Source organism: Leptidea sinapis, chromosome 15, assembly GCF_905404315.1.
Source record: "Leptidea sinapis chromosome 15, ilLepSina1.1, whole genome shotgun sequence".
Lineage (NCBI taxonomy): Eukaryota > Metazoa > Arthropoda > Insecta > Lepidoptera > Pieridae > Leptidea > Leptidea sinapis.
In genome coordinates this window covers 209,043-235,780 of record NC_066279.1, presented here as the reverse complement: position 1 = coordinate 235,780, position 26,738 = coordinate 209,043, and the positions used below count along the sequence as shown (strand labels likewise).

Here is a 26,738-nt window from a genome sequence, read left to right as displayed (position 1 = left end):
AAGGTTTCTGTTACAAGACTAAAATGGCTGGAGTGGTTCTCGTCTAGAATTCTTTATAATAAAAACAAGTTGAATGTTACTAAATGCATTCGACCACACCTTTGTGCCCCTCCCTTCGCATTAACTAATTTGGAGAATGCTTCCATAAATCTGTCTGACCTTAGAGTTTATATAACAATAAAAATAGAGTTCTGACATTGTAACATCTTTCTTATTTTATTTAAAATTAAAAAAACAGTAAATCGTAAAAATTGTTTTAAAGTTTTAACTGACTTCAAAAAAGGAGGAGGTTCTCAATTCGTCGGTATTTTTTTTATGTTTGTTAGCTCAAAACTTTCGACATGGTGAACAGATTTTGATAATTCTATCTGTATTTTTATTTGAAAGCTGGTGTTTCCCGTGTGGTCCCATTGTAATTTGGTCCAGATCTGACAGTGGCATCCATGAGAAAACCATAAAAGTCTCAAATTTGCTATACATACGTATAGCAAAGTGGATGATAAATTTGCGAATAACTCAATTGCCAACCGATTTCGATGATTCTTTTTTTATTGGAAAGGATAAACTTCAAGGATAGTTTGGTTGGGTTCTGATTACGGAATCCGTGACAAAGTAACGGAACTCTTCAATTCTTAGGAGCAAATTAACGATACTCGGCATTTAAGTCATCTACCACAATATAGTTATGGTCAAGTAATTGTCATAGTCGAATATGATGATCAATGGGACTCCTTAACGACTTACAGTAAGGATGCGATCTGTGACAGAATTTATTACTGTCTGTAATCAAATTGCAAAGCGCTTACGTTCATTGCTGCATTGAAAAATTTAGTATATCTACACATATTTAGACAAATTGTTAGTTAGTGTACTTCAAATTCACTAAAAATCAAAAAAAATAACTAAAAAACAACCAACTTCAAAAAGACTATTTCAAAACATTAGATATAATATGCACTAATAAATTATAAAAAGAATTGCGTATTTTTATACAATCCAATTAATTAATCCAATTCTAGTAACGTGATTATTGTAATTTTTGGAGTCAGTATCCTCCAAGATAGGATTGTAACTACATACATAGTTATAGGTGAGATGTGCTTGAGTTGTGAGGAGACGAGAGGCGAGAGCGGGTCGGGGCGGAAAGACACCGATTCCAAATATGACAATAATCGTAACTAGAATTAAATTAATTAATTAGATTGTATAAAAATACGCAATTATTTCTATAATTTTTAGTGCATATCTATTGTTTTGAAATAGTGACATAACTAACTTAACAATGTAAATAGATGTACCACACACATACTCGATTAACAACACATACACGATTACATGAAAAAATATATCAATCAAACAATCTTATCCTTGACGATAGTGACTTCTCCTTACCCGATAGACACGTATATAGATTACGATATACTAGAGACCCAAACATTTATAACGTCAATCCAACGGTAACAGGATCTTAATAAAAATTCTTAATTTTTTTTATATTATTGTTTCTAAACATTAAAAGTAAAGATTTTTATTACGAAGTTTTGTAAGTATTGAATATTTTCATCCGTAAAAAAAATATTTATTTTATCTTAAACACAAAAACTGTGGCAAAGCGTGACGTAGCTAACACGCGCTCTATTTCAGAGCTTGTAACCTCTGAGGAATGGACAATCGCGTGACTTTGAACCGTATTAAATACCATGAGCTCTGAAAAACTACACAAATAATTTATTTTATATATCTTTAGAATCACTAAAGACAAATAAAATTATTGTTTTGTTTTTATTTTAACGAAATGCAACACTACTTTATTTTTCTAAAATAAAAGATTTTTTCTAAAATAAACATAGCTTAAGTTACTCATTATTACATCAGCTACCTGCCGATAAAAGCCCCTCAAAATTAGTCCAGCCATTTCAGAGATTAGCCGGAACAAACAGACAGACAAAAATTGTAAAAAAATGTTATTTTGGTGTAGGTATATATATTCATATACATGTAGTAAAAAACGGTTATTTTAATATAACAAACAGACACTCCAATTTTATTTATATGTATAGAAGATAACATGAAAAAGAATTCTAAGGGAATCAATTTTGAGAAAAAAAAATGCATTTAAGCCTTAATGCCAATTTATACGTCTTGATGGTATGGGTACGTTCAGGATAGGTTGTTAATACTTCGTTGTAACAACTCCGTTACCAAGCAATCGATAACACTAAGCAACAGTATAATCTATATCCACAATTCACAACTCAGTTAAGTTACCAGCAGTACAGTTTCGTTTACCACACAAAATGTATCCTAAAGTGTATTTTGGTCATCCCTTTCAGTTTTGGACGGTAAGTTACATTGCATATATAGAAGACCTCTATTTGTAATGTTCATAAAATATATTTTCCTGATATTGTCCATTTATTACCTACATGAGACATCTAAAAATCAATATCCGGACGACCTAACCTTGTTCGGATTTTTAAGAATGTACAAAACTTGAATAAAAATAAATACTAAAAGGACATCTGGATTCGGACCGGGGTCTTCTGCTATCCTGATCACCCAATGTCCCATCTGAGCTATTATAGTTTTGTATATTATAGTGGCGAAATTTACATTTGTATTCTAATGTTATTGTAGCTATTTCACATTAAAACACGGATAAAACTACATTTTTTAAAATTGAAACCTAGCTAGATCGATTTATCGCCCCCGAAATATATACCCCCGTATACTAAATATTATGAAAATTGTTGGAGCCGTTTCCGAGATTCAGATTACATATATATACAAGAATTGCTCGTTTTAAGGTATAAAATATGATTAAGAAATTTAAACTGCCATTCAGCGGCAAAATTTAACTACTCAAAACATTAATTATAGATTACAGGATTACCTATTAAAAAAAACTATAGCAGATTAGATAGTATGAACATGCTAAGTTATATTTATAAGTTATATTTATTCCTTTTAGGTCGTACAACATTTTCACTGTTGTTAATTTAATTTATATCTTAAGTAGTGACGTATTATGAACTAATTATCAGCATTAATTGTAACCTTTGTGGTTTTTTAGATGCCAAGTTGACCTAGCTTGTATATCAGTATTATGTAATATGATAAATAAAAAAAAATCGTTTGGACTCCGAAAGACTCGCGCAGAACCATAAAATCGGGGTGGTAACACTTAGGTTGCTGTATGGCCAATTACGACACAGATCTTACCGACAGACTCAATGTACACAAAGTGTGACTTCCTGTGATTCTTCTGGTGTTTCAAGAGCCAGCTAGAGTACCAACCACACTAGCACCTGTTTCTGCCGTGAAGCAGTAATATGCAAGCACTGTGATATTACTGGGGCAACATCTTATCTCTTGCAATATCCATCAGAATTTCGGCTTTTCAAAAATCCTGAGCGGTACGGCAAATGTTAAAAACTTTTAAATTTTCACAGCACCGCCGTCGCAGCGACATGCAACAACTGATCGATGTGGACGATTTGAAGAGAACAGTCGACATTGTCGGCTACGATACAACACATTTACAACAGTAAGCTTTTCTAACAGTCTTCTTATTCCTTGCCTTTTCCATTTACAATAGAAATTCGATTGAGGGGCGCAAGATAGTCTGTGTATTCTGTAGGAAGTCTGAAGGATATATTATGCAGGAAAAAAACACAAAGCACTGCAAAGTGCGGAAAAAGTCACTTTCCGCATTTGGAAAAGTGTACTTTTTAACCGAGTTCAAAAAAGGGGGAGGTTCTCAATCCAACCATATTATTTTGTTTTTTTTATATGTTTGTTACCAATTTTAATGGTTCTTATTTTATTGGGAAGTATGTTAGACAGTCAATGTAGGTTTATACTACATACATAGTTTTAAGTGAGATGTCCTTGTGTCGCACGCTCGATGTGACGAGGCAAGAGGCATAAACTGGCGTAATAGTTTACTGAGAGAGGCAAGCGGGGCCTATCTATTGTTTAGGAATAGTTTTTTTGAAGTCGGTTGTATTTTGTTAAATTTTTTGAGTAATTGTATTAAAAATATCTTTTGATTCGTTGTAATATTTACAAATAAAATATACCTAGATATAAGTTGAATTTGTAGAGCAATAATCAATCTGACAGCAGAAAAGGTAGAAGCACTAATGAGTAAAGAAGAATTGTTACTATGACAAAGAAGAGAACGACTAATGCTCTTGCTTGATAAAGAAGAAAGAGAACTGACACAAGAATTAGAAAGAAAGAGAGCATTAGAAGAGTGTAAGTTTTGTGTAGAAAAGAATAGGAAAATAGATAAATATTTTGAGGAGATTGTACATGAAAAAATCATTGAATGTCAGAAGGCATTAGAGAGGGAAAAAATGTAAGTGCTTTTACAGTGATATTTTTTTGTAACAGTTTTTATTGGTACAGTAGTTTTAATTTGTAACAGTTCCGTGACTGCACGTCTCGGTTTTATTTGTAAATGTCTTCACTACTAGATAATTCTTGTTGGGCGCCAACGAGAACCGGATTCTTCAAATTGACATTTGGCATGCAACAAAGATTGTCTCGTCGAATCATCGACAATCAAGTCATCTACGATCGGCTTGATTCTTTGGCGTTGCGTAGAGATTTGGGTTCTCTTTGCATCATACCAAGGCTTCTTTACACAAGATGCTGGCTGAATTACGTACGGCGCCTATTTCTGCCGTGAAGCAGTAATGTGTTAACATTACTGTGTTTCGGTCTGAAGGGCACCGTAGCTAGTGTAATAACTGGACAAATGAGACTTAACATCTTAATATGTTTCAAGGTGCCACTCAGAATTTTTGAGCTTTTCAAGAATCTTGAGCGGCACTGCATTGTAATGGACAGCACGTATATATATACCATCAGCTGAACATCCTGCTCGTCTCGACCCATATTTTCATAAAAAACTGACAGAGCAGCTGAGACAAATCAGACTAAGGGACAATAATTCGGTTTGATACCGATTACCAGATATTACGTCAAAACGCAAATTTCGCATTTTGCAAGGAAAGCTTTCTTGCCTCGCACCTCACTTTGTGAAATCAATTACCGGCTGCAGTTTTCCCGAACCGACACGTCTTAAGGTCTTTTAAGAATAGTACATACTCCCAACTTAAAGGCCGGCAACGTTTCTCTTGACCCCTGATGTTGCGGATGTCCGTCAGTGGTTACGTCACCATTTTTCATCACGATGCCCGTTTGCCCTCTCTTATTTAAAAAAAATATTGAATGTCAAACTTAATTACTCTTCATTAAAATGAGCCTTATCACCTGATTTTTCGATACTAATACATATAACTGAGAAACGCACCGCTAAATACTTTGTTGTATGTATCCTTCGAGAATACTCCTCTAACTGCCACAGCACGTATCCTGGCATTAACATATGTTTTTAAACTTTAAACATTGTAATTATTATAACGGGTACTGACGACATATATTTTAACATGGAATCCCGTGGTCTCACTCTGCAGTACAAATGCAACAAAAATACCCTAAAGTATGGACGTCGTCAATAGTGTGTCGTGAATTAGGGAATCAAAGACCAAAACTAATTATGCGCCACGTGGACAGATTGATGTACTATTAGTGTCAAGTGTCAATGTGTCAATAGTTTCTCGTCGACTCCGCAGTTCGGCCGCGACCACGACTCATGCATTTGGATCGAAATATCGGCATCGATTTAATAAAATATATATAGTGAGTACCCATCATAATAATCACAATATTAAATGAACACACGGATAGAGCTACTTAACCGAATCAAAAAAAAATTAAAAAGAAAATCTTATTCACCTTACTTGGGCGTTGTGGTCGCTTCTCACCAACGATTTCTCAACGGCTACGGCGCGGCTTGGAGAAGTACGTAGATGCCTATGCTAGTGCGCGGCTACTGCATTCCTTACAGGATGTTCCGAAATGATATTATCGAATAAGATGTTTTTTTTTATGATAACGGTTCAGTAGCTCTAATATTTTAATGTAATGATTGTAGCTCTACGTTGTAAATTGAGCTACAATTCAAATTCAATTTGGCAAATGTCACTAGCGGACATCGCGTAAAAATACAAAATTCTACCAGCATCACGTTGATGTCTAGCATTCCAGAACAGCGTACACCCGCAAACTGGCACGACATAGATGCCTTCAAGCTTAGAACATAGTCCCTTAAACCTTGATGACTCTTGACATGATAGTCCATGGAGGGCTGGTTTTCTCTTCCAATCAGGTGCGATACTTGCCCGTTTTCCCTCTATCCCGACTAGACCGAACTATCATAATCCGTTTTTTTTAAACCCACCTGTATTATAGATAAACTTAACAAGCCTTATATTAAAATAATAAAATGTAATCTATATCATTAAGACTTTTCGGTATTTTATTTGTTTATGTAAGCCTTAAAACTACTTTTAAGTATACAAAACTGTTATTTTAATATAAATTCTACTTTATACGTCATCCCACTGCTGGGCGAAGGCCTCCCCCTTTTTCTTCCCCAATATTTTGTCAGCTGTTGATCGGGTCCAGAGTACTCCTTCAAAGGCAATTAATTCGTCGATGGTGGTAGGTCTGCCTCTTTTTCGTTTTGCGTCCCTCGGACACCATGATGTGACCAGACTACTCCAGATATTGCTGGTTCTTCTTGTTATATGTCCTGCCCAGTTCCATTTTTTTTTATGGAATAGGAGGACAAACGAGCGTACGGGTCACCCGGTGTTAAGTGATCACAGCCGCCCACATTCTCTTGCAACACCAGAGGAATCACAAGAGCGTTGCCGGCCTTTAAGGAAGGTGTACGCGCTTTTTTTGAAGGTACCCATCTCTTATCGTCCCGGAAACACCGCACAAGGAAGTTCATTCCACAGCTTTGTAGTACGTGGAAGAAAGCTCCTTGAAAGCCGCACTGTGGAGGACCGCCACACATCCAGATGGTGGGGATGATATCCTAATTTGTGGCGTGTCGTGCGAAGGTGGAATTCGGCGGCAGAAATCAGGTTGAACAGCTCTTCGGAACACTCTCTGTGATAAATGCGGTAGAAGACACACAATGAAGCGACGTCTCTATGCAACGCCAAGTGATCCAGCCGTTCACAGAGCACTGGGAATTTCATTATTTTTCATTTTTCCATTTCATTATTTTCGTTACTCTTGCTACATCTTTAAATACTTTTCGATATACTTTAATAATACTAAATTTATACCTGTATAATAATAATTTTAATAGCTCGTTTTAATAGTTTGGTTGTAAATAAATATAAATTCAAAAAATCTATTTCACGTTATTTCTAGTGCTAAAGGCATGCAATGTACAAAGAAAGATATCATAGAGCTAAAAGAAATGCAGAAGAGACAAATAAATGAGAAGAAGTGTATAGAAGAAGAGAATCGAGAAGTGGATCATATGTGGTATAACATACTTCTAAACGATGTGAGGTCCAAGGTACTTACTTGTTACTTTATAACCCTTTCTACCCTAAAAAAAGTGGCATTTTTGAGAAATTTCGTCAGAGGATTTTTAAATTTTGGCGCGTTAGGGAAAAATTTATTACAGTGAATTTCTACGATGCGCGCGCACACTGTCACGTAAAATCGACACCCTGGCGTCAATTAGATCATTTGTATTATACTTCAGGTACCATTAGCCTCTTGTAACTCATATTATGTCTACTGAACCACAGCCAATGGACGAGAATTAAATTAATCTCAATATATAATTTCAATTTATAATTAAACATCAACATACGAGTATTTAACTAAATGTTTATATATATTTATGTATGTTTAAGTAAGTATATTGTATTAAATATATCGTTGTCTTTGTACCCATAGTACAGGCTATGCCTAGTTTGGGACAAGATAATTTGTGTAAGAGTGTGTCAATATTATTATTATTATTATTAAATTATGCGACATAATAATATTTTCATTGATTGTATTTAATATCTTCTTAATTACAATATTGTTTTTCTGCAAACGTAAAATAGCACGAGGAATCAAATTTATAAGAACATTTGTTTTATTACGCCAACGAAGAATAACTTCTTGCCCATAAGTACCGTTACCAGGGCCCCATCGGTGTGAAAGAGCTGAGTTGCAGATTGAATAAGTGAATGGACGCTGACGCTGAACTTCGATTGTCTCTAATTTAATATTTTTATTGTGCACTTTCGCACCAGACTTGTACTAAGTAACACATATTCTAATATTATTGTAATTAGTGATTTGTGTAATAAATAATAATTTTTAAAAAGACCTTTTATGATCGTCGTAACATAACTGTACTCAAACACTTTTTTTCTACGGTATGTCTGTCATCTCTAAGTATGTCGAAGTTCCAATAGTTTCATCGCTTGGCTATCATGTGTATTTGTCATTATTCGGACTGTTATAGTAGATTATGACTGTTGGAAGTAGGTCGGCGAGGGTATCTGACCGCTGTGTGAGCGTCACTCAGCGAGTATTCGTAACACCTGTCGAATTGGTTGAAGGAGAGTTTAACGTTGCCCATTGACCCGGTCGTTCAGTCGAGGGTTCAGCGTGGAGCGATTCATCGGTGGAGGACGCGTATAACCCTTAACTCTTAGCCACGCGGTTGGGCTTTAGGTTCATTCTACATGTAGACTAACAATTAATGTTTGTAGGAGGTTCCTTTGCACAGGATGCCAGCTAGATTATGGGTACCACAACGGCACCTTTTTCTGCCGTGAAGCAGTAAATGTGTTAGCATTATTGTGATTCGGTCTGAAGGGCACCGTAGCTACTGAAATTACTGATTATTAGACTAAACAAGGTAACGAGCGCAATTGTAGTGCCGCTCAGTATTATTTGGTTTTTCAAAAATCCTGGGCGGCACTGCATTGTAATGGGCAGGGCGTATCAATTACGATCAGCTGAACCACCTGCTCGTCTCGTCCCTTATTTTCATTAAAAAAATGTTTATTTTTATTTATTTATTTATTTATTTGTATAAAGAAACTTACAGCTATTTATATTACATAAAGGTATGATAATCTATAAATATTACACTAGCGAAAATAGTTCCTAATGATGCTTATTACATAGTGAAGTTTTAAGACTTATTTAAAATAATTACAAAAAAAAATATATACAAAAGTTTAAAGAGCCAATAAATTCACTGATACAAATATAACCTTTAGATACCAATTTTTTTAACAAAAGATACAAAATCGTACTTATTACATCGAAATATGTCTATGTGGTTATAACAGTCATTGTGTGTTCTGCAAGCTCTGATAAGAAATCTATTCTTACAATAATGAGTCCTAAAGAATGGCACTAAAAATATTTGATCGGTGGATCGATGACCTATTATTGGACATTTGAAGCAAATACGACTAAGTAGGAGTGGAGAGTCAACAAAGTTGTTAATTATTTTGTACAAGAACGTCTGATCTCTATATTCACGCCTTAATTCTAAAGTATGTAACTCCGGCACTGAGTCACCAAATTTGTACCTCAGTCTCCTTAAAAAATTTTGTTGGATTTTTTCAATCTGATAAATATAGGTAGAAAATAAGGGGTTCCATGCCGAAGAAGCATACTCCAATTGGCTTCTAACTAAGGAGTTGTATAACATAATGTACGTACTTATATGTTTAAAGTCACTAGATTGTCGGAAAACAAAACCCAGCATTTTGTAAGCCTTAGCTGTAATATTTTCAATATGAGTGGCTAAGTTTAGTTCACTGTCAAGTAGTACTCCTAGGTCTCTGACCTTGGTCACTCTATCAATTGTTTTGTTATTTAACCTATAATAATAACGGATCGGTTGTCGAGAATATGTAATGGCATGACATTTACCTATATTTAACTTTAGATTGTTTGCAGAGCAATATTCATAAAATGTGTTTAACTCCTCTTGAAAACGCCGGCAATGTTCAACAGAATTAACAAAGGAAAATATTTTATTGTCATCTGCGTACAGTAAAATTTTAGAATGATGAAAACATTGTGTCACATCATTGATAAAAACGTTGAAAAGAAGCGGACCAAGATGAGAGCCCTGAGGCACACCAGATGTAACTGGTACAAAACTAGACGTATAGCCCTTTACTGCTACGGCTTGGGACCTATCGCGTAAATATGAGGATAGCCATCTCAGGAGGTCACCATCTGTACCGATGTTATTAAGCTTACTTATTAATAGATTATGTGAAATTTTGTCAAATGCTTTTGAGAAATCGGTATACACGGCGTCCACCTGATATCCCTTCTCCATTCCGTCTAATGTCAATTCTAGAAACTCACACAGATTTGATTCGGTGGACCTACCACTAATGAATCCGTGCTGATTCATTATTATGAACGGTCTAATTGCTGGTAATAATGAATCATATACTATCTTTTCAAATAGCTTAGGCACTACAGACAACTTGGAGATACCGCGGTAAATAGCAATGTTATGCTTATCCCCTCGTTTAAAAATGGGCACAATGATAGATTTTTTCCAAATTCTGGGCATAGCACCTGTTTCTTAAAGAAACGTTAAAAATATAAGCAAAAGGAGTTGCTAGTTGTTTACTACAACATTTGATAAAAATCGGATGAATACTATCGGGACCAGTTCCTTTGTTAACGTCAAAATTCTTTAGATATTTTTCAACCACGGAGTTATTAATATAAACAGAATTTATAACACAATCATTACATCCAGTATCTATGTGTACGTCGCCAGTTGAGGAAGGTTCAAAAACAGACTGTAAAAATGTGTTAAATAGATCCGCTATTTCTTGACCGTCGGATGCATGAATGTCACCAAAGCAAAGAGTATCAGGTATACCACTGCTATCCCGTTTAGATTTTATGAAAGACCAGAAATACTTAGTGTTTGAACGGATATTTTCTTCGGTATGACTTACATATTTATCATGGCACTGAATCATGTATTCTTTAACTTTTCGTCGTGCAATCGAGAATTCGCTATAATCATTTAGCCTACCGTATGTTTGCATTTTTTATGATAATTCAGTTTCCTATTAATTATTAATTTTATCAGATGCTTATTATACCAAATTGGGTAATTGTGATTAGTTTTAATCACTTTATAAGGCACATACTTGTCTATTAGACTATTAACTATTTTATAAAAGGATTCTACTAAATTATCAATTTTATTTGAATCGAGATGAGTTGACCAATCAATATCCGACAGTTCTGAGTTTATTTTGTCATAGTCAGCTACATGAAAACGTCGTATCACTCGAGTCGCTGGGCGCAAAGTCAACGTATAACTAATATTTAAATCTATACAGAAAGAGGGATGATGACCGTCCTCAGGCAGTGACAATGGGTCAACACGTTGCACCGAACATTCAGAGTCAGATATAACCAGGTCCAATTGTCGATTATTCTTATTGTTAATATAATTATATTGAGACCAGCTATTAAAACATAAAAACTCAAATATCTGAGATGTTAACGTGTTTTCATAGGGATTTTCTAGACATAATTTGATACCTGATTAATTGGGATCTGGGATCCATTTAGCTAGTCTAATATTAAAGTCTCCCACTAATAAAAAAATATCATTAGGATATTTAATCTTGAGGTCAGAGATATATTCATAAAAAGACTGTTCAGCTAGTATTTGGGTATCATTTTGTGGAAAATAGCAGCAAAATATTCGTAACGTGATCATAGTAGATACTTTATTTAAGAAAATATTAACAAAGGTCACATCAGCGTCATACACGTACGGTAATGACTGCAAGCCTTGCATACTTACGCTTACCCCACTACGAACTGCAAATAAGGTTCCTCCTCCTCTTTGACCACCTACTCTGATGTAATCTATCACGGTCAGTTCGATACACTGTGTACGGAGAATCAAATAATTCAGCGTCTTATATTCCTGGGCACAGCCATTTCTCACTTAAACATATAAACATATAATGTCATAATTAGAGTTCAGCACATTCTTGTAAAAAACTTTTTCTTTTTTCGCATTCCTCTAACATTTTGATAAAATATACTAAGACCAATTGTAACCATTGGATGTAACTAATAAATTTATTATGATATTTGAATATTATATCGTAACCATACTGATAAAATAAAATAATACGCAGCAAGAATATTTTGGTAGCTCCAATGGACATCTGCATATTTATAAAACATAGATGTAATACATTACTACTGCTTGCAACAACACACATTGACAAGTATTATTTAAACTAATTTCATTATAATTATTAATTTGTACAGATTTGTAACTTGAAAAAGGAATCCTTAAGTAATAATAATTGAAATAAAATAACAAAAACCAACAAATTAGATCAACACAAGCGGCGGCCATTGTACTTATACGATTTTTTTAACGACTCATTCGACGTGATATGTATTACAGGTGACTCGTCATTCCGGCGCACCATGATCGTACAATTTCTTACCCAGCAAAAGGCGTAGCCTTTCTCCTTAGCTAAACGCTTGGTTTCTCTCAGTAGGAATTTATTCCTTGCAGACAGGTGGTCGTTAAAAAATATTTTCTTATCGCCCTGTGCGCCCTGGATACCAATATCACGTGCGGTGCAGTTTTTTAATTTGCGCAGTGATAGTATTAAATCATCTTTTTGAAATCTGGAATGCATTTTTAATATTATTGGTTTAGGTGTTTTATTATCAACATCGTTCTTGACCGCTTCATTCATGTTAGTTAAATTAACACTTAAAAGAACTCATAACATTTATTTAATTACTATAGATTTCCATAAAAGCCTTATTAAATAAATTTTCTTCAATATTTTCTTTGAACAGGAAGAGAAAGAGCGACTTCAGGCCGAGAAGCTGAAACGTGAGATGTTTGAACGTCGGATGGCATACGATGAACAAATTGCAAGCGCAAATAGAAAGAGACGAGAAGCCTTGCAGGACGAGAGAGAAAAGGAAAACAGACAATTGGAAAAAGCAAAGGCTAAAATGGAAGAAGATTATTTTAATGGTACAAAATTGATTTATAGTATTTAATCCCTAAATTAATATCAAGATTAGCTGAGACTACCTTTAGATGTTAAAAATATTGAAAACAAATCAGTTTTACTAAATGTATTTATTAAAGGAGTATAATATTTTGATTTTACGAAGCTTTTAAATACTTTTAGTTAATTTCTCATTTTGCCTGTCGATTTCAAATAATTTTTCATTTTTTAGAGATTACATTTTTTTTTGTGAAAGGCGAAGATACAAGCGTGAGTGTTCACCTGGTGTTAAGTGATCAAGCCCATTCCACACTGTGGAAGAACACCACAGATCCAGATAATAATTTCCAACTTGTGGCATGTCAGTTTTTCATTCATTTTTCAAATGTTGTTTAAATACATCAACTAGTAATTAATTTTATAATTTGTTACTTAATTCTTAATTTCTTGGCAGACTTTTGGCAGAAAACTACCATTCTATGGGCTTACCCAGAGGTTGTGCAGATAGGTCACTAGCTTTTTGACTAATCGGAGTGTCAGGGTTATTATCAACGGCGCATTATCATCAGCCGGAAGACGTCCACTGCTGGACAAAGGCCTCCCCCAAAGATTTCCACGACGATCGGTCCTGCGCTGCTCTCATCCAACGTATTACGGCGATCTTGACCAGATCGTCGGTCCATCTTGTGGGGGACCTATCAACACTGCGTCTTCCGGTACGTGGTCGCCATTCGAGGACTTTACTGCCCCAACATTCATCTGTCCGTAGAACTATGTGCCCTGCCCACTGCTAACTAACTGGTAACTTTGGTTCTCCTACCTCCTAGCTCATGGTCGCTCATAGGGCAATGGAGAGGGCTATGCTCGGAGTTTCCCTGCGAAATCGAAACGGCGCATAAAAGTTATCTTGATGAATTAAAAAAAAATTTTCGTCTGTGATTATTTTTATATAAGTATATAAGATACTAGCTAATCCAGCAAACGTTGTATTGTCAAATAAAGTAATAAGAAAAAATCAATAATTAAAAATTTTGGGGTATAAAAAATAGATGACGACCGATTCTCAGACCTAACAAATACTTATTATTAAATCGTAAATAAAATGTATCGTACTACAATAATTATTATATTCGATTGCCATCTTGCGACCCTACTTCTGTGGATGGAACAGAATAATATAAAAATCGCGATACGAAAATAGGTGTTGATCGCAGGTGAGTGTAAATTTTAAGTGGTATATATTTTTTAATGTTGAATCATAATAAAATAAAAATATTTTTTTTTTCAAAAAACTATAAAACTTTATATTAAGGGGTATGAAATTGGCCGAATGATGTTGGCCGATTCTCAGACCTACCCAATATGCACACAAAATGGTTCAGCCGTTTTAGAGGAGTTTGGTAGCAAATACCGCGACACGAAAATTGTATATATTAGAGATATTTTTATTTATTTATTTATTTATTTTACATTTTTTGGAAAACTTACAGCTAGGTTAAAAAATATAAGTTACATACATAATTACAGAAGGACAATTAAAAGTTTTCACGGATAGAAATCGATATATGATGTAAGAGTTAAGTGGACAACAAATACGAAAATTATATAAAATGATAAAGAGACAAAAATAAATTAACAAAATAACTCAAATTTACAATTACACCTGATTGAAAAAGTTCTCGGTAAGGAGCTGTTTTACCTGCTTAATTGGAGTGGTGAACAAATCCAGGTCTAATATCTTAGACAAGTCGTTGAAAGACCGACCAGCCCGCAGTAGATAACTATTTTGTCTATAATTAGTTCTAGCTCCGGGAACATGCAGGCAGCATGGTCTCCGGAGTGAAGCAAACGGAACCTGAAGACCAATGCGCGCGAGCAGTTCAGGACAGTCGACCGAACCCCTCGCTATATTAATTAAGTAAATGAGATCGGCTATACGTCTCCTCTCTTCCAATGGCAGAATATGGAATTTTTGACAGCGCTGATTGTAGTTCGGAAGATATGCTTTTATTTTAAATTGAAGATGACGCAGAAACCGTTTTTGTAACGCTTCAATACGTCTATTGTATATATTGTAGACGGGGTTCCACACTTGTGAGGCGTATTCTAAGTGACTTCTAACATATGCACAGTATAATATTTTTATGGCTTTAATGGATTTAAATTCTGAAGACATACGTAAGATAAAACCTAAGGATTTCGATGCCTTACATATGATCGAGTTAATGTGATCGTCAAAAATTAATTTATTATCAAATACAATTCCTAGGTCGCGAATCGAGTGGACTCTTTTTAGAAACGAATATTTTAATCTATAATTGAATGTGATGGGAGTAGATTTTCTAGTATATGAAGTTATATAACATTTATTAACATTTAAATCTAATTTATTTTCTAAGCAATAATTTTCAAATCTATCGAGATCATCCTGAAGGTGTTGTGCACATTCAAGTGATCTGATAGGAGATAGTATCTTCATATCGTCAGCATATAATAATATTTTTGAATTAAGAAAGCATGAAGAAATATCGTTTATAAATATATTAAAAAGAAGGGGACCTAGAAGTGATCCTTGAGGAACTCCTGATGGGATCAGGATTGTTGACGATGCGTAGCCTTGTAGTACGACGGTTTGGCATCTGTTTTGTACATATGATGTAAACCATCTGAACAGATTACCACGTATACCAACAGACTGCAACTTACGCAGTAATAGTAAGTGGTCAATTCTATCGAAACATTTACTGTAATCCGTATATATGACATCAACTTGTGAAGGTTCTGACATATGGACAGCCAGATAGTCGCTACAAATAATAAGGTTTGAAACAGTGGATCGTCCTTTCAAGAAACCATGTTGCTCTGAGCTAAAAGTGTGTTTTAAGCAATCATATAATTGCTTATAAACAACTCTCTCTAAAATTTTGGCAAATAAGCATAATTTAGATATAGGTCTATAATTTGTAACTATATCTTTAGGGCCTTTTTTGTGTATCGGAGTAATGAAAGCCGTTTTCCAAATTTTAGGTACCACTCCCTCTGATAGAGAGCGTTTGAACAACAAGGTGAGGGGAATGACAAGACTCCTGGCACAATTTACAACAAACACTGCAGGGATGTTATCTGGGCCAGCAGATTTGGCTAGATTGAGTGATTTTAATAATTTATACAATTCCTGGGGCAAAATTTCAACATCATGAATATCTGCTGTAAAATTGTTATTTGCAATTTCATGTGAAGAGTAGTCATTATAATTATTATCTAGGAAATTGGAATAGAAGTAAGCATTAAACATATTGCAAATGTCTTCCCCATGGTCTGAGGAGCGCTCCCCAAAGCGTAAAACCGCAGGCAATGAGCTATTGTGGTTTTTAGATTTTATGTATGACCAAAAAGCTCTTGGGTTTGTGCAGATATTTTTTTCTATACTGGAAATATAATCTGAGAACATGTTCTTTTCTAAGGCTTTACCACGTTCCCTGAGAGTTATAAAGGAATTGAAGTCTGATCTGTTACCGTACATCTTGTATTTAAAATGGAATTTGTATTTCTCTTTTAGAATTTTAATGAGTGGCTTTTTATACCAAGGAGGATATTTACGTGACGGGGTAATTATTTTTGAGGGTATATACTGATTTTTTAAGTCGTTTAAGATGCCATAGAAAAAGGTCACCGCTTGTTCAAGGGATCTATAGGAATGGGATAGTTCGAGATGCCAATCAATTACACTCAGCTTTGATATAATTGAGTCATAATCACCCGAATTATATAAAAACTTTGTATAGGGTCGAGGTCTTAAAGTATGAAGCTGCACAAACTCGGCTAAAATGCAGAGAGCTGGGTGATGCTGGTCTTCAGGTACTAGGGGGTTAGGACAGGACGAGACAAATACTTCACTATTACAAAAAATTAAATCTAATATTCTGTCATTTACGTTAGGTATGTGGTTATATTGCGATAAGTTACTTAAATTAATATTATCAAAAAATTCTACTTGGTGTGGGCCTTGTACATTAAAAACAGTATAGGACGAATTTTCATTACATTGATTCCACCTTAGGTTCGGCATATTGAAATCTCCTAGTAATATAAACTTATTGTATGGGTTATTTAAAACAAGATCGGTAAGGTGTTCCGAAAAGGATATTAATTGTACAGGTAATGAGTTACCTGAAATTTGGTTACAAAAATAAGCAGTACATAAATGCAATTTATACTTAATTACAGGCTTACGGCATTGCAATGTCAGCGTCACCCATATATCCTCAACATTCGAGCACCAGTCACTGCGACATTCGGAAGCCAGCTCTCTTATTACCGCGATTAATACCCCACCCCCCAAAGTTTGCTTGGTCTTACCATAGTTACGGTCACGTCTATAAACAACGTAGCGATCATCAAAGAGTTCACTGTCATGCACTCCATCAATTAACCAAGTTTCTGTCAAACACACAATATCATAAGTATTTAAGCAAATGTTTCGATAGAAAGCCGATGTTTTAGTACGTAAACCACGTACGTTTTGATAGTAGATTTTGACCATCATTATAACAAATATTGCATAGGTACAGAATAGTTAGAAAATTAAATGACAGAATAAAGCGCAAGAAACAGTCCATAAAACCACAAAAATATAAGTAATAAAATAAAGAAACTAATTTAATTAAATCATTAGTGTCTACTATAGGCACAATGGGAGAAAAGCAGAGATGTAAGGCTGGCCGACCAAAAAAATACGATATTATTTGCAATTTGAGGGAAAATCTGCACGTGCGCATGGCACGTAAGTAAGCATAGTAATGTACTGCTGGCAAATCGGCCCTTCTGAAACTTACAATACGATAAAAGGGATTATTAGTAGAAAAAATATTATGGTATAATACCTTGAAAGTGGGCATGAAATTGTTCTATATAATATGTGTAGCGCCAAACGATGTCACCTGGAAACAGCTTTTATATTTCTGAATGTTGGACAAGACGTGCTTAGCATTATTTCCAATCTCAGAAACTAAAAAGCGTAAAGGATCTGGTGGTGGAACCAATCGTGGCAATTTTACTTTGCCTCCAGCACAACACAATCCAGGAGATTCATCACTGAATTTAATGTCTTATAATATTTACAAATTATTGTCATTTCCCCAAGTTACTGATTTGTCGGCACAATAATCTATTGCCGAATCATAGTGGAATGCAGCTCGCTCCAGAATCACAGGAGCAATGCGTTTGTGGAATCGCTCAATTTCATTATGTCGTGCTCACTGTTGTTGTGTTTGGTGTGCATTCTTAACCAATGTGCTTCATTGTGACTCACTAAAGAACGCAATTCTGATATAGACACACGAGTATTTTCTTGATCTGTATCTCTCTGGTCATCATTGCGGCTAGCACGTGAGGTATCTCTTCGCACATTTGATTGACCGTGTCTCCTCGGCATCGTTAATTGTAATTAATCAAAGTGAGAAAAGTTCTCACGCACTTAGCAGAAAAGTGTGACTATCACAAAAGATCAACAAAAAAAGAGCACATAACTTCAAATGTCACTATCACAAAGGATAACGAAGTTAAGAAAGTTCACGTAGCGGTAATTGTCACTCACAACGATAGAAGGATGCACTCTTTGTCTTAGGTATCGAACAACATAGAGGATGGATCGATATATTGGTTGTCAAAAAAAAATTATCAATCTTGATAAAAATAATCTGATAGATGAACAACTGCAGTAGTTAATCTACCAACTATATTTAGCTAAAATTAAGTTTGTTTTTTACCTCCTGAGAAAGTTAGAAATATATAAAAATTCTAATTAGTTATTCATTTTAAACAATTCTATCAATTTGATTTCTGAACGACACATCAAGGGGACACATCAAAGGAAAAATAAAATTGTTGTTTTTATTTCATTCTGAGCATTTTGATATTTATTCACCTTTTAAACCTTCTCTAGACTTCCATAAATAATTCAAGACCAAAATTAGCCAAATCGGTCCAGCCGTTCTCGAGTTTTAGCGAGACTAACGAACAGCAATTCATTTTTATATATATAGATAGATTTAGATATTAAATATTATGACTGTTCATTGTCAGTACATTTATGAAAATTTAATATTCGTGCACAAAAATTGTCACCTTTTTGCTCTTAATGGTGATTTTCATTATTATAACACTATAAATAAGGGATTGCTTGCAACTAATTCTAGGAGGACTCATAAGATACATAATAGCTTTAAGAGTTTGAGTATACACTTATAATAATTAAACTTATGACAATTTTATTTCTTAATATTAGGCAAAAAATTAAAATAATTTTACATTATGTTATATTACAGCCATAAAAGCGAAAAAGGAACAACAACAGTTAAATAAAGCGAACTACATAAAAGGCTATGAACTAAAGATGAATAGAAGAAGAAGAGAGAAGCAGGAAGAGTTAGAGATCGATAACAGGATGATACAGAAAGCGTTATTTGAACTGAAAGAAGAAAGACACAGAAAATTGGATCTAATGGTAAATATTAAAAATAACAACCACAAATCTTACTACCTGAAACTGACCGGATGCACAAAGACGTTTTGTACTTCCACGTTTTGCAACTATCAGTAGGTACTGTTTACAGCAGCTTAGCGAAACTCCCTAAGAATTCTATTCTATTCTATTTTATTCTCTCTAGTAGCTTCTGTGGAAGGGGCACCACAACTCGCCAATGTCACGTTTCAGTAGACCACCAAGCTTAGTGTGTCATTTGATCGGTGTTTACGAATATTCTCTAAGAAAAAAGCGATTGTATGAAACCTGCAGTCATTGACAGATTGACAGATGAGGGATATAATCTTGTAAAAAACGGAGATAAATGAAATCCACTGCGTTTTAAGCAACTGTTCGTTTTCAAACATAGCCGGATTATACTTCGTCGCCAATCGCCGTACTCCAATTACTTCTATTTCAAAATTACGTCTAATCACTGCACTTATTACGTAGTACTTATATCCTCTTTGCTTTACAGTTTATACTTTTAGCCTAACTTCTCATACCAAGAGATTTAATTTTTATCTAGTTAGTACGTAAACTATCCTAATGATTTTTATTGATGGGTGAGATATAATTAGTTTCGATACGAAAACCCCTCTACTGAAAAAAACGTTCTTACAAGTATGAGAAAAGAAAAATTTTCTTAGCTTAGCTTAGTACTAGAACAAATTAGCGTCTACTTGATCAAGTAATCACTAATTATTTGGTGAATTCACCTTCGCTGTGCCTTTACTCTCGTACAACAGCAGTAGAGTTAGACGAGCTAATGTTCTTTTAGATGAGTTAGTGTATGTGGGTTTTGTAAAGTACCCATGTCATATCATCCTGGAAACTCCACGCAAGTTACTCCACAGTTTTATAACACGGCAACATTATTTCTGGACCTCGTTCGGAAGGGGAACGGGAGGAGGTGAAACCCCCTCCCGTTCCTCTTTCATCTTCTCGTGCCCGTCCTGTTGCGTCAGCACGGTTTGCAGTTTCATTACCGTTAAGAACATCTCGTGATATATTCGTGCTATCACTGATTTGTTTTTGAAGTTTTCATTGTTACCGTTTGTCTTTTGTTGTTAATAGTTCTGTAGTTTCTGTTATTCTGTGTCGCTATAATACTACTGCCAGAAAAATAAATTCTCTTTTTACTTAACCCAGATTCTTTCGTTGATTTTTCATCTTTATAATAATCATGATCACAACATAACACCCTTATTTCAATCCATAATAGTGAAAAAATAAAATAATATTTTATTGATAACTAGCTGACCCGGCAAACGTTATTTTGCCATTATAAATTATTTTTATAGTTAAACCGTTTCTTGGACATTGCAACATTACTTTATTTTTCTAAAATAAAAGAATTTTTCTAAAATAAACGTAGTCTTAGTTACTCCTTATTACATCAGCTACCTGCCAATAAAAGTCCCGTCAAAATCGGTCCAGCGATTTCAGAAATTAGCCGAAACAAACAGACAGACAGACTGACAAAAGTTGTAAAAAATATTATTTTGGCGTATGTACCGTATATATATTCATATACATGTAGTAAAGGTTATTTCAGTATTACAAACAGACAGTCCAATTTTATTTATATGTTTGTATATAGATTATATCCTAGTGATGTTTGTTTTGTACACCGTAACAAAGTGACGATGTGACGTCATCGACGTCAAGTCCACAGATAATGATATAATCATAAAAACCGCACTGTAGAGGAAAGCCACACATCCAGGAGTTGAGAGTGACATTTTAACTTGTGCCGTTTCGTGCTATGCTGGAATTCGGACAGGTATTCCTAATTTTTTTTATGAAAATAAGGGACGAGACGAGCAAGGTTTTCAGCTGATGGTAATGGATACGCCCTGCCGATTACAATGCAGTACCGCTCAGGATTCTTGAAAAACCCAAAACTTCTGAGCGGTACTACAATTGCGCAAGTCACCTTAAGACATAAGATGTTAAGTCTCATTTACCCAGTAATTTTACTACAACGGAAACACTATAATGCTTACATATTACTGCTTCACGGCAGAAATAGGCGCCGTTGTGGTACCCATAATCTAGCCGGCTTCCTGTGCAAAGGAGCCTCCCACTGGTGAACCCTCTATACTGCTACTCAAACCCTTGATCACTAGAATCTTTTTTGACTCATCTAAAATTTCATCTATTAATTTAACAGAAAGGATTGCAAAGACAAAATGAAATTTTTGTCATAAATCATAACCAAGAAAGAAGAATGGCCGAAAATCTTGAAAACGAAGCAGAGAACGCTATTCGGGAATGGAAAGAGAAAATGGAAAAGGATAGCGATAGCAAACTCAATAAAATGGAAAGAGAGAAGCAACATAAAAGAGAAGTAGATATTATTCCATTGGCTCTTGTATCAATTTAAATGTTCTGACTAAATTGGACTAACAATATTAAGCACCTTTATAATTAAAATTAAATTTTTACGGAGGCTTTCTCGGGGAAACTCTGCTTCATGTTTTTAAAATTAAAGTGTAATACATTTATATTTGTTATATAATCGCTAATAAAATGCTCGCAAAATACCTTTATTTATTTACGGTGTGTGTCGATTGATATTGTCCTCAATAACTCTTGTTTTTAAGTATTAATTTACATTTAATTTCATCCATAATATGTTGTGATTTTTATGGAGTGTAAATTCCGCTATGTCTATTGTCTTTAATCAATTCGACACGTGTTTCCCCTCTACACGAGGCATCCTCAGGAGAAAAATCACAACAAGGTGAAGCTGTAAATGTTGATTTAAAAGAGTGCCAATAAGTTTCTTGCCGTTTCTTCTCATTAAAGCTCAACCCTTTCCGAAGTGGCGGTAGATATAAAAAGAAAAGAAAACTTTTGACATTCATAAGCGTCATTTCCTTGACATGAATAAAGTGATTTTGTTATGATTTGATGATCGAATCTATTGTAAATGTAACCAATGTTGATTGATAAGTCGTAAACAGTCAGCCACAATTAGCTCCTTACTATTTATATAATATATTATTGTCAAGTATTATCGGGTTGTCAGGTCGTCTATACGCAAACAGGAGGCCTGGTCTCTTCATTTTATTTGTTTTTATTCTTCTACAATTCTTTTATAGACATATGCAGAAGACTACAGGCGTTATTTAAAAGAAAGAAATAATGAGTACGCCAAATATAAACAAGAGAAAAAAGAAGAGATGCAACGCGTGAAAGAGACAGCATACAAAGAACTACAGCACAAACTAAACAGTGCTAATGACGAACTAAAACAGCAGATAGAATATAGGAACATATTGACGAATCAAATAAGAGAAAATCAAATTGTTATGGTGATTATATGTTTTGTTTTTATTTATACGTAACTAGCTGACCCGACAGATAAATAAAATAATGTTTTTATATGAATTTCTCAATAATATATCATAACATCAAAAATTACTTCGTAAAATATGCACTCTGCTGTCGTAATGAAATTGTTTCACAGCAGAACTGTCAAACCGTGCGTCAATAAATTCTCTCATAGAAATTATGTATGGACCCGTCAAAGGAAAAACTAATTTGTTGTTTTTATTTAATTTAGCAGCATTTTCCTATTTATTTACCTTTTAAACCTTTCCTGGACTTCCACAAATAATTCAAGACCTAAATTTGCCAAATCGGTCCAGCCGTTCTCGAGTTTTAGCGAGACTAACGAAGAGCAATTCATTTTTATATATATAGATATATAGAATAATCTATAATGTGGACTGTATCTGGATCTGCATCTCTTGGAGATATATTTGTTTATACAAAAGTATCTATCCTTATTAACCTATAAAACCTATTAAACAATTTTCTTAATGACACCACGGACTGGGAATAAAGCGAACACCCTCAGGCTCTTTAATTATAAATGTTTATTGTACGATATCACATTGTAATCCATATTTTTATATTTTAAAAAAGCCGGCTGAGTTTCTTGCTCCCATTCTTCTCAGGTCTGAGGCAGTCTCTTTTGAATGGGTGGTAGTTTTTGACGTTCAATAAGTGATTTTTAATACTATTTTGAATAAAAATATTTGAATTTGAAAATTCCCTACTCTGTTTGTTATTAAATATGAGGGGGAGAAGTGAATTTGCGGTAGCAGGCACTCAATAGAAATTGATAATCTTTTTTTATGGAAAAGGAAGTCACGTGGTGTTAAGTCATCACCACCGCCCACATTCTCTTGCAGTACCAAAGGAATCACAGGAGAGTTGAGATTTGGAAGGTGTACGCGCTTTTTTGAAGGTACTCATATACCCATTTACTGTTGGGAAGCAAAAAGCTTAAGTTGAATCAAATCAAATCAAAACAATTCATTGTAAGTAGGCATTACAAAATACAATTTTTCATGTAAAACAATAACAAAACAATAATTTATACGTCATCATTAGAAAATGTAAATAATATCAATATAAAATGTAGCAAAATATAGCAATGTTATTCAAATCAAATAAAATCAAATATATGTATTAAAAACTAATCAAGGGCACTTAAGAGCAATATATTATATATTAAGGAACACATTTTAACTTATTTTAGAATACCATATATATAAGACAATAATGTATGTATGTGTGATAAATTAAGGCAGTAGGATTATTTACTATAAATCACATCTTTTGAATTGTGTGGTACATACTTACTCAAGTACATTATTTGTAACGAAAGGCAGGTATATGTGTTTTCATGCCTTCTTACTTGTTCATCCCTTATTTTAAATCCTTAGGGGTGAAAATTACTCACTTAAAAATCCTTAAAGACTTAGGGTCTTTAAGGATTTTTTGCTAGAAAATAATTATCCTTAATTCCTTATTATTTTCTTAATCTATAAAAGATATATTTAGAAAATACGGACGAGTTTGAATAAGGTTCTAATAATAAATAATTAAAATGTAATCCTTTTTTAGGACGCTGAAAGGAATTTAATCGAAGAAAAACAAGGAGCATTCACAAAAAAAGCAAAAAGTTTTGCAGACGCGATGAATATTTTAAATAATCCAGCACGAACGAGGTAACGTACATTCCACCTGTATATACATACAATAATATAAGTTCATATAAAATTAAAGATATAAAATAAAAGATCATTTTCCACAAATGTATCCATATTTTTAACACTTTATGTGGTTCTATGTTTATGGCGTTTATGGTGTCCCGATATATTTGACTACTTTGGATGATGCTATCTATTTGGTCACTTTCGGTGAATCGATGTATGTGGTAACGATGGGTGTTGCCATGTTTTTGCATACAATGGGTGACGCTATATTTTTGACGCTGACTGTACCTGGACCATGCTCTCTTGCAACACCAAAGGAATTACAGGAGTACTGTCTGCATTTAATGTGAGTAAAGTATAGACGCTATTGATAAAATTACCCTTGTGGTATCAACCTGGAAACACCACGCAAGGAATTTCATTGTATGATTTGGTTGTACGTGAAAGAAAGTTGCTTGAAAACCGCATTGTGGGGATATTGAAAGAATGCATTGGCTTATTGCCTGGACGATAGTTTATTTTGGGAAGAAGCTGGAGATTACCCTTTTTCCCTGATTTTCAGCAAATTTGAAAGCAGAGGTTGCAGGATGTTCCTGTATATTTAAGACATTTTCTAGACTGTGCCGTTTATGGTATTATAATTAGCTAGGGAACTAAAGGTCCATCCCAGCAGAGCCCCGCTTTCTGTGGTAAGGGATAAATTGTGATGGAGTGCCCCAACCTCACTGCAATAACATACAATGGAAGACAAACACTGCTCTGTGAGTACGATGCAAAAGAGAAACGCATCCTATCCCAATCTGATATATTTTTTTTTAATGAAAATAAGGGACGAGACGAGCAGGACTTTCGGCTGATGGTAATTGATACGCCCTGCCCATTATAATGTAGTGCCGCTCAGGAATCCTTGAGACATAAGATGTTGAGTCACATTTGCCCAGTAATTGCACTAGCTTCGGCGCCCTTCAGACCGAAACACAGTAATGCTTACACATTACTGCTTCACGGCAGAAATAGGCGCCGTTGTGGTACCCATAATCTAGCCGGCATCCTGTGCAAAGCAGCCTCCCATTGGTAAAACCCACTGATAACCAGATGACAGATGACATGTTATCCAGGCAATTATCCAGCGTCGCATGATGTGCCTGTTAGCCTTCTTCATGTGTTGTTAGCGGAAAATCAATAAAGACGGGACACAGGATAAATTATAGGTACACCAATGAACTAATAATATATTTCACGTTTTAAATAAACTATAAAAACTGTCTTTGTTTCAGCACAAATCCTGTTCATCCATTCAAAAAACATATTCTAGAATGTAAAAACAGAAATAACAAAGCTATATTATCATTGCCTATCATTGATGTATAAAAAGTTATATATTGTCTACGACTCTTCCGTGACCTAGTAAATGGAACAATCGAGAATTGAAGTCTACATATAGCAGTGACCGAGCCCTGCTAGTCATTGTTTGTCGAAGTGAATATTAGCGAATTATCGTAACTGCCGATGCGGCGATGGAATTGCTGTAAAAAGTTCTGCTACGTAAAAGTTGAACTAATACGCTTTGTAGCATTGTTTGAAATGTTTAATACGAGAATTTGTGGTTATTGTGATAAATCTCTTTACTATTACTTAAAAATGCTTGTGATGTAATCAATATTTTGATAATTATCTTAGTTCAATTCTCAGGTTGTGGCTTCATCTACAGGATCTACTTTACAGTTGATATGATCCGCATCGTTCATAAAAATTGATAAAATAAATTTTGTTTTTCAAATTTTATTTGTGTATTAATCCTAGAAGTGAGGGTTATCACTTTAGAAACATAACATATTGTTTAGATTTACAAGAGCGACATCTCAAGTCAATTTTCTAATATGCCAATATTGGGGTTGAGCAGGTTATCAACAGCTGTAAAGTAGATCCTGTAGATGAAGCCACAACCTGAGAGTTGAACAAAGCAAACAGAATTTTATAGCGAGGCGGTAGTCGAACGGTTAGCTCAGTTGGTTAGAGCACCGGCACGGAACGCCGGAGGTCGTGGGTTCGTATCCCGCATCGTTCATAAAATTTTGTTTTTCAAATTTTATTTGTGAATTATGTTATAGTAAATTCAACCTTTCCGCGTAGAGTACATACAAACCACCAACAGTTTACTTTGAAAATCGTGGAGGAGCAATTAAAGTAAATACTGACTGGTGGAGCTGAAATATTGATTAGATTATAAAAATAATTAAAATATATCTG

The 26,738-nt window shown here is 34.5% G+C and overlaps 1 protein-coding gene across 1 annotated transcript; it reads left to right on the top strand.

The window, feature by feature from the left end:
• The first annotated feature begins 4,190 nt into the window (after positions 1–4,190).
• Positions 4,191–25,903, top strand: LOC126968164 (trichohyalin-like). The gene is made up of 8 exons (XM_050813021.1): positions 4,191–4,363; positions 7,303–7,453; positions 12,787–12,970; positions 19,274–19,452; positions 21,647–21,823; positions 22,581–22,793; positions 24,397–24,500; positions 25,766–25,903. Exons 1-8 carry the CDS (start codon positions 4,191–4,193, stop codon positions 25,857–25,859), a joined length of 1,275 nt encoding a protein of 424 aa, XP_050668978.1. The 3' UTR covers positions 25,860–25,903.
• The last annotated feature ends 835 nt before the right edge of the window (positions 25,904–26,738 follow it).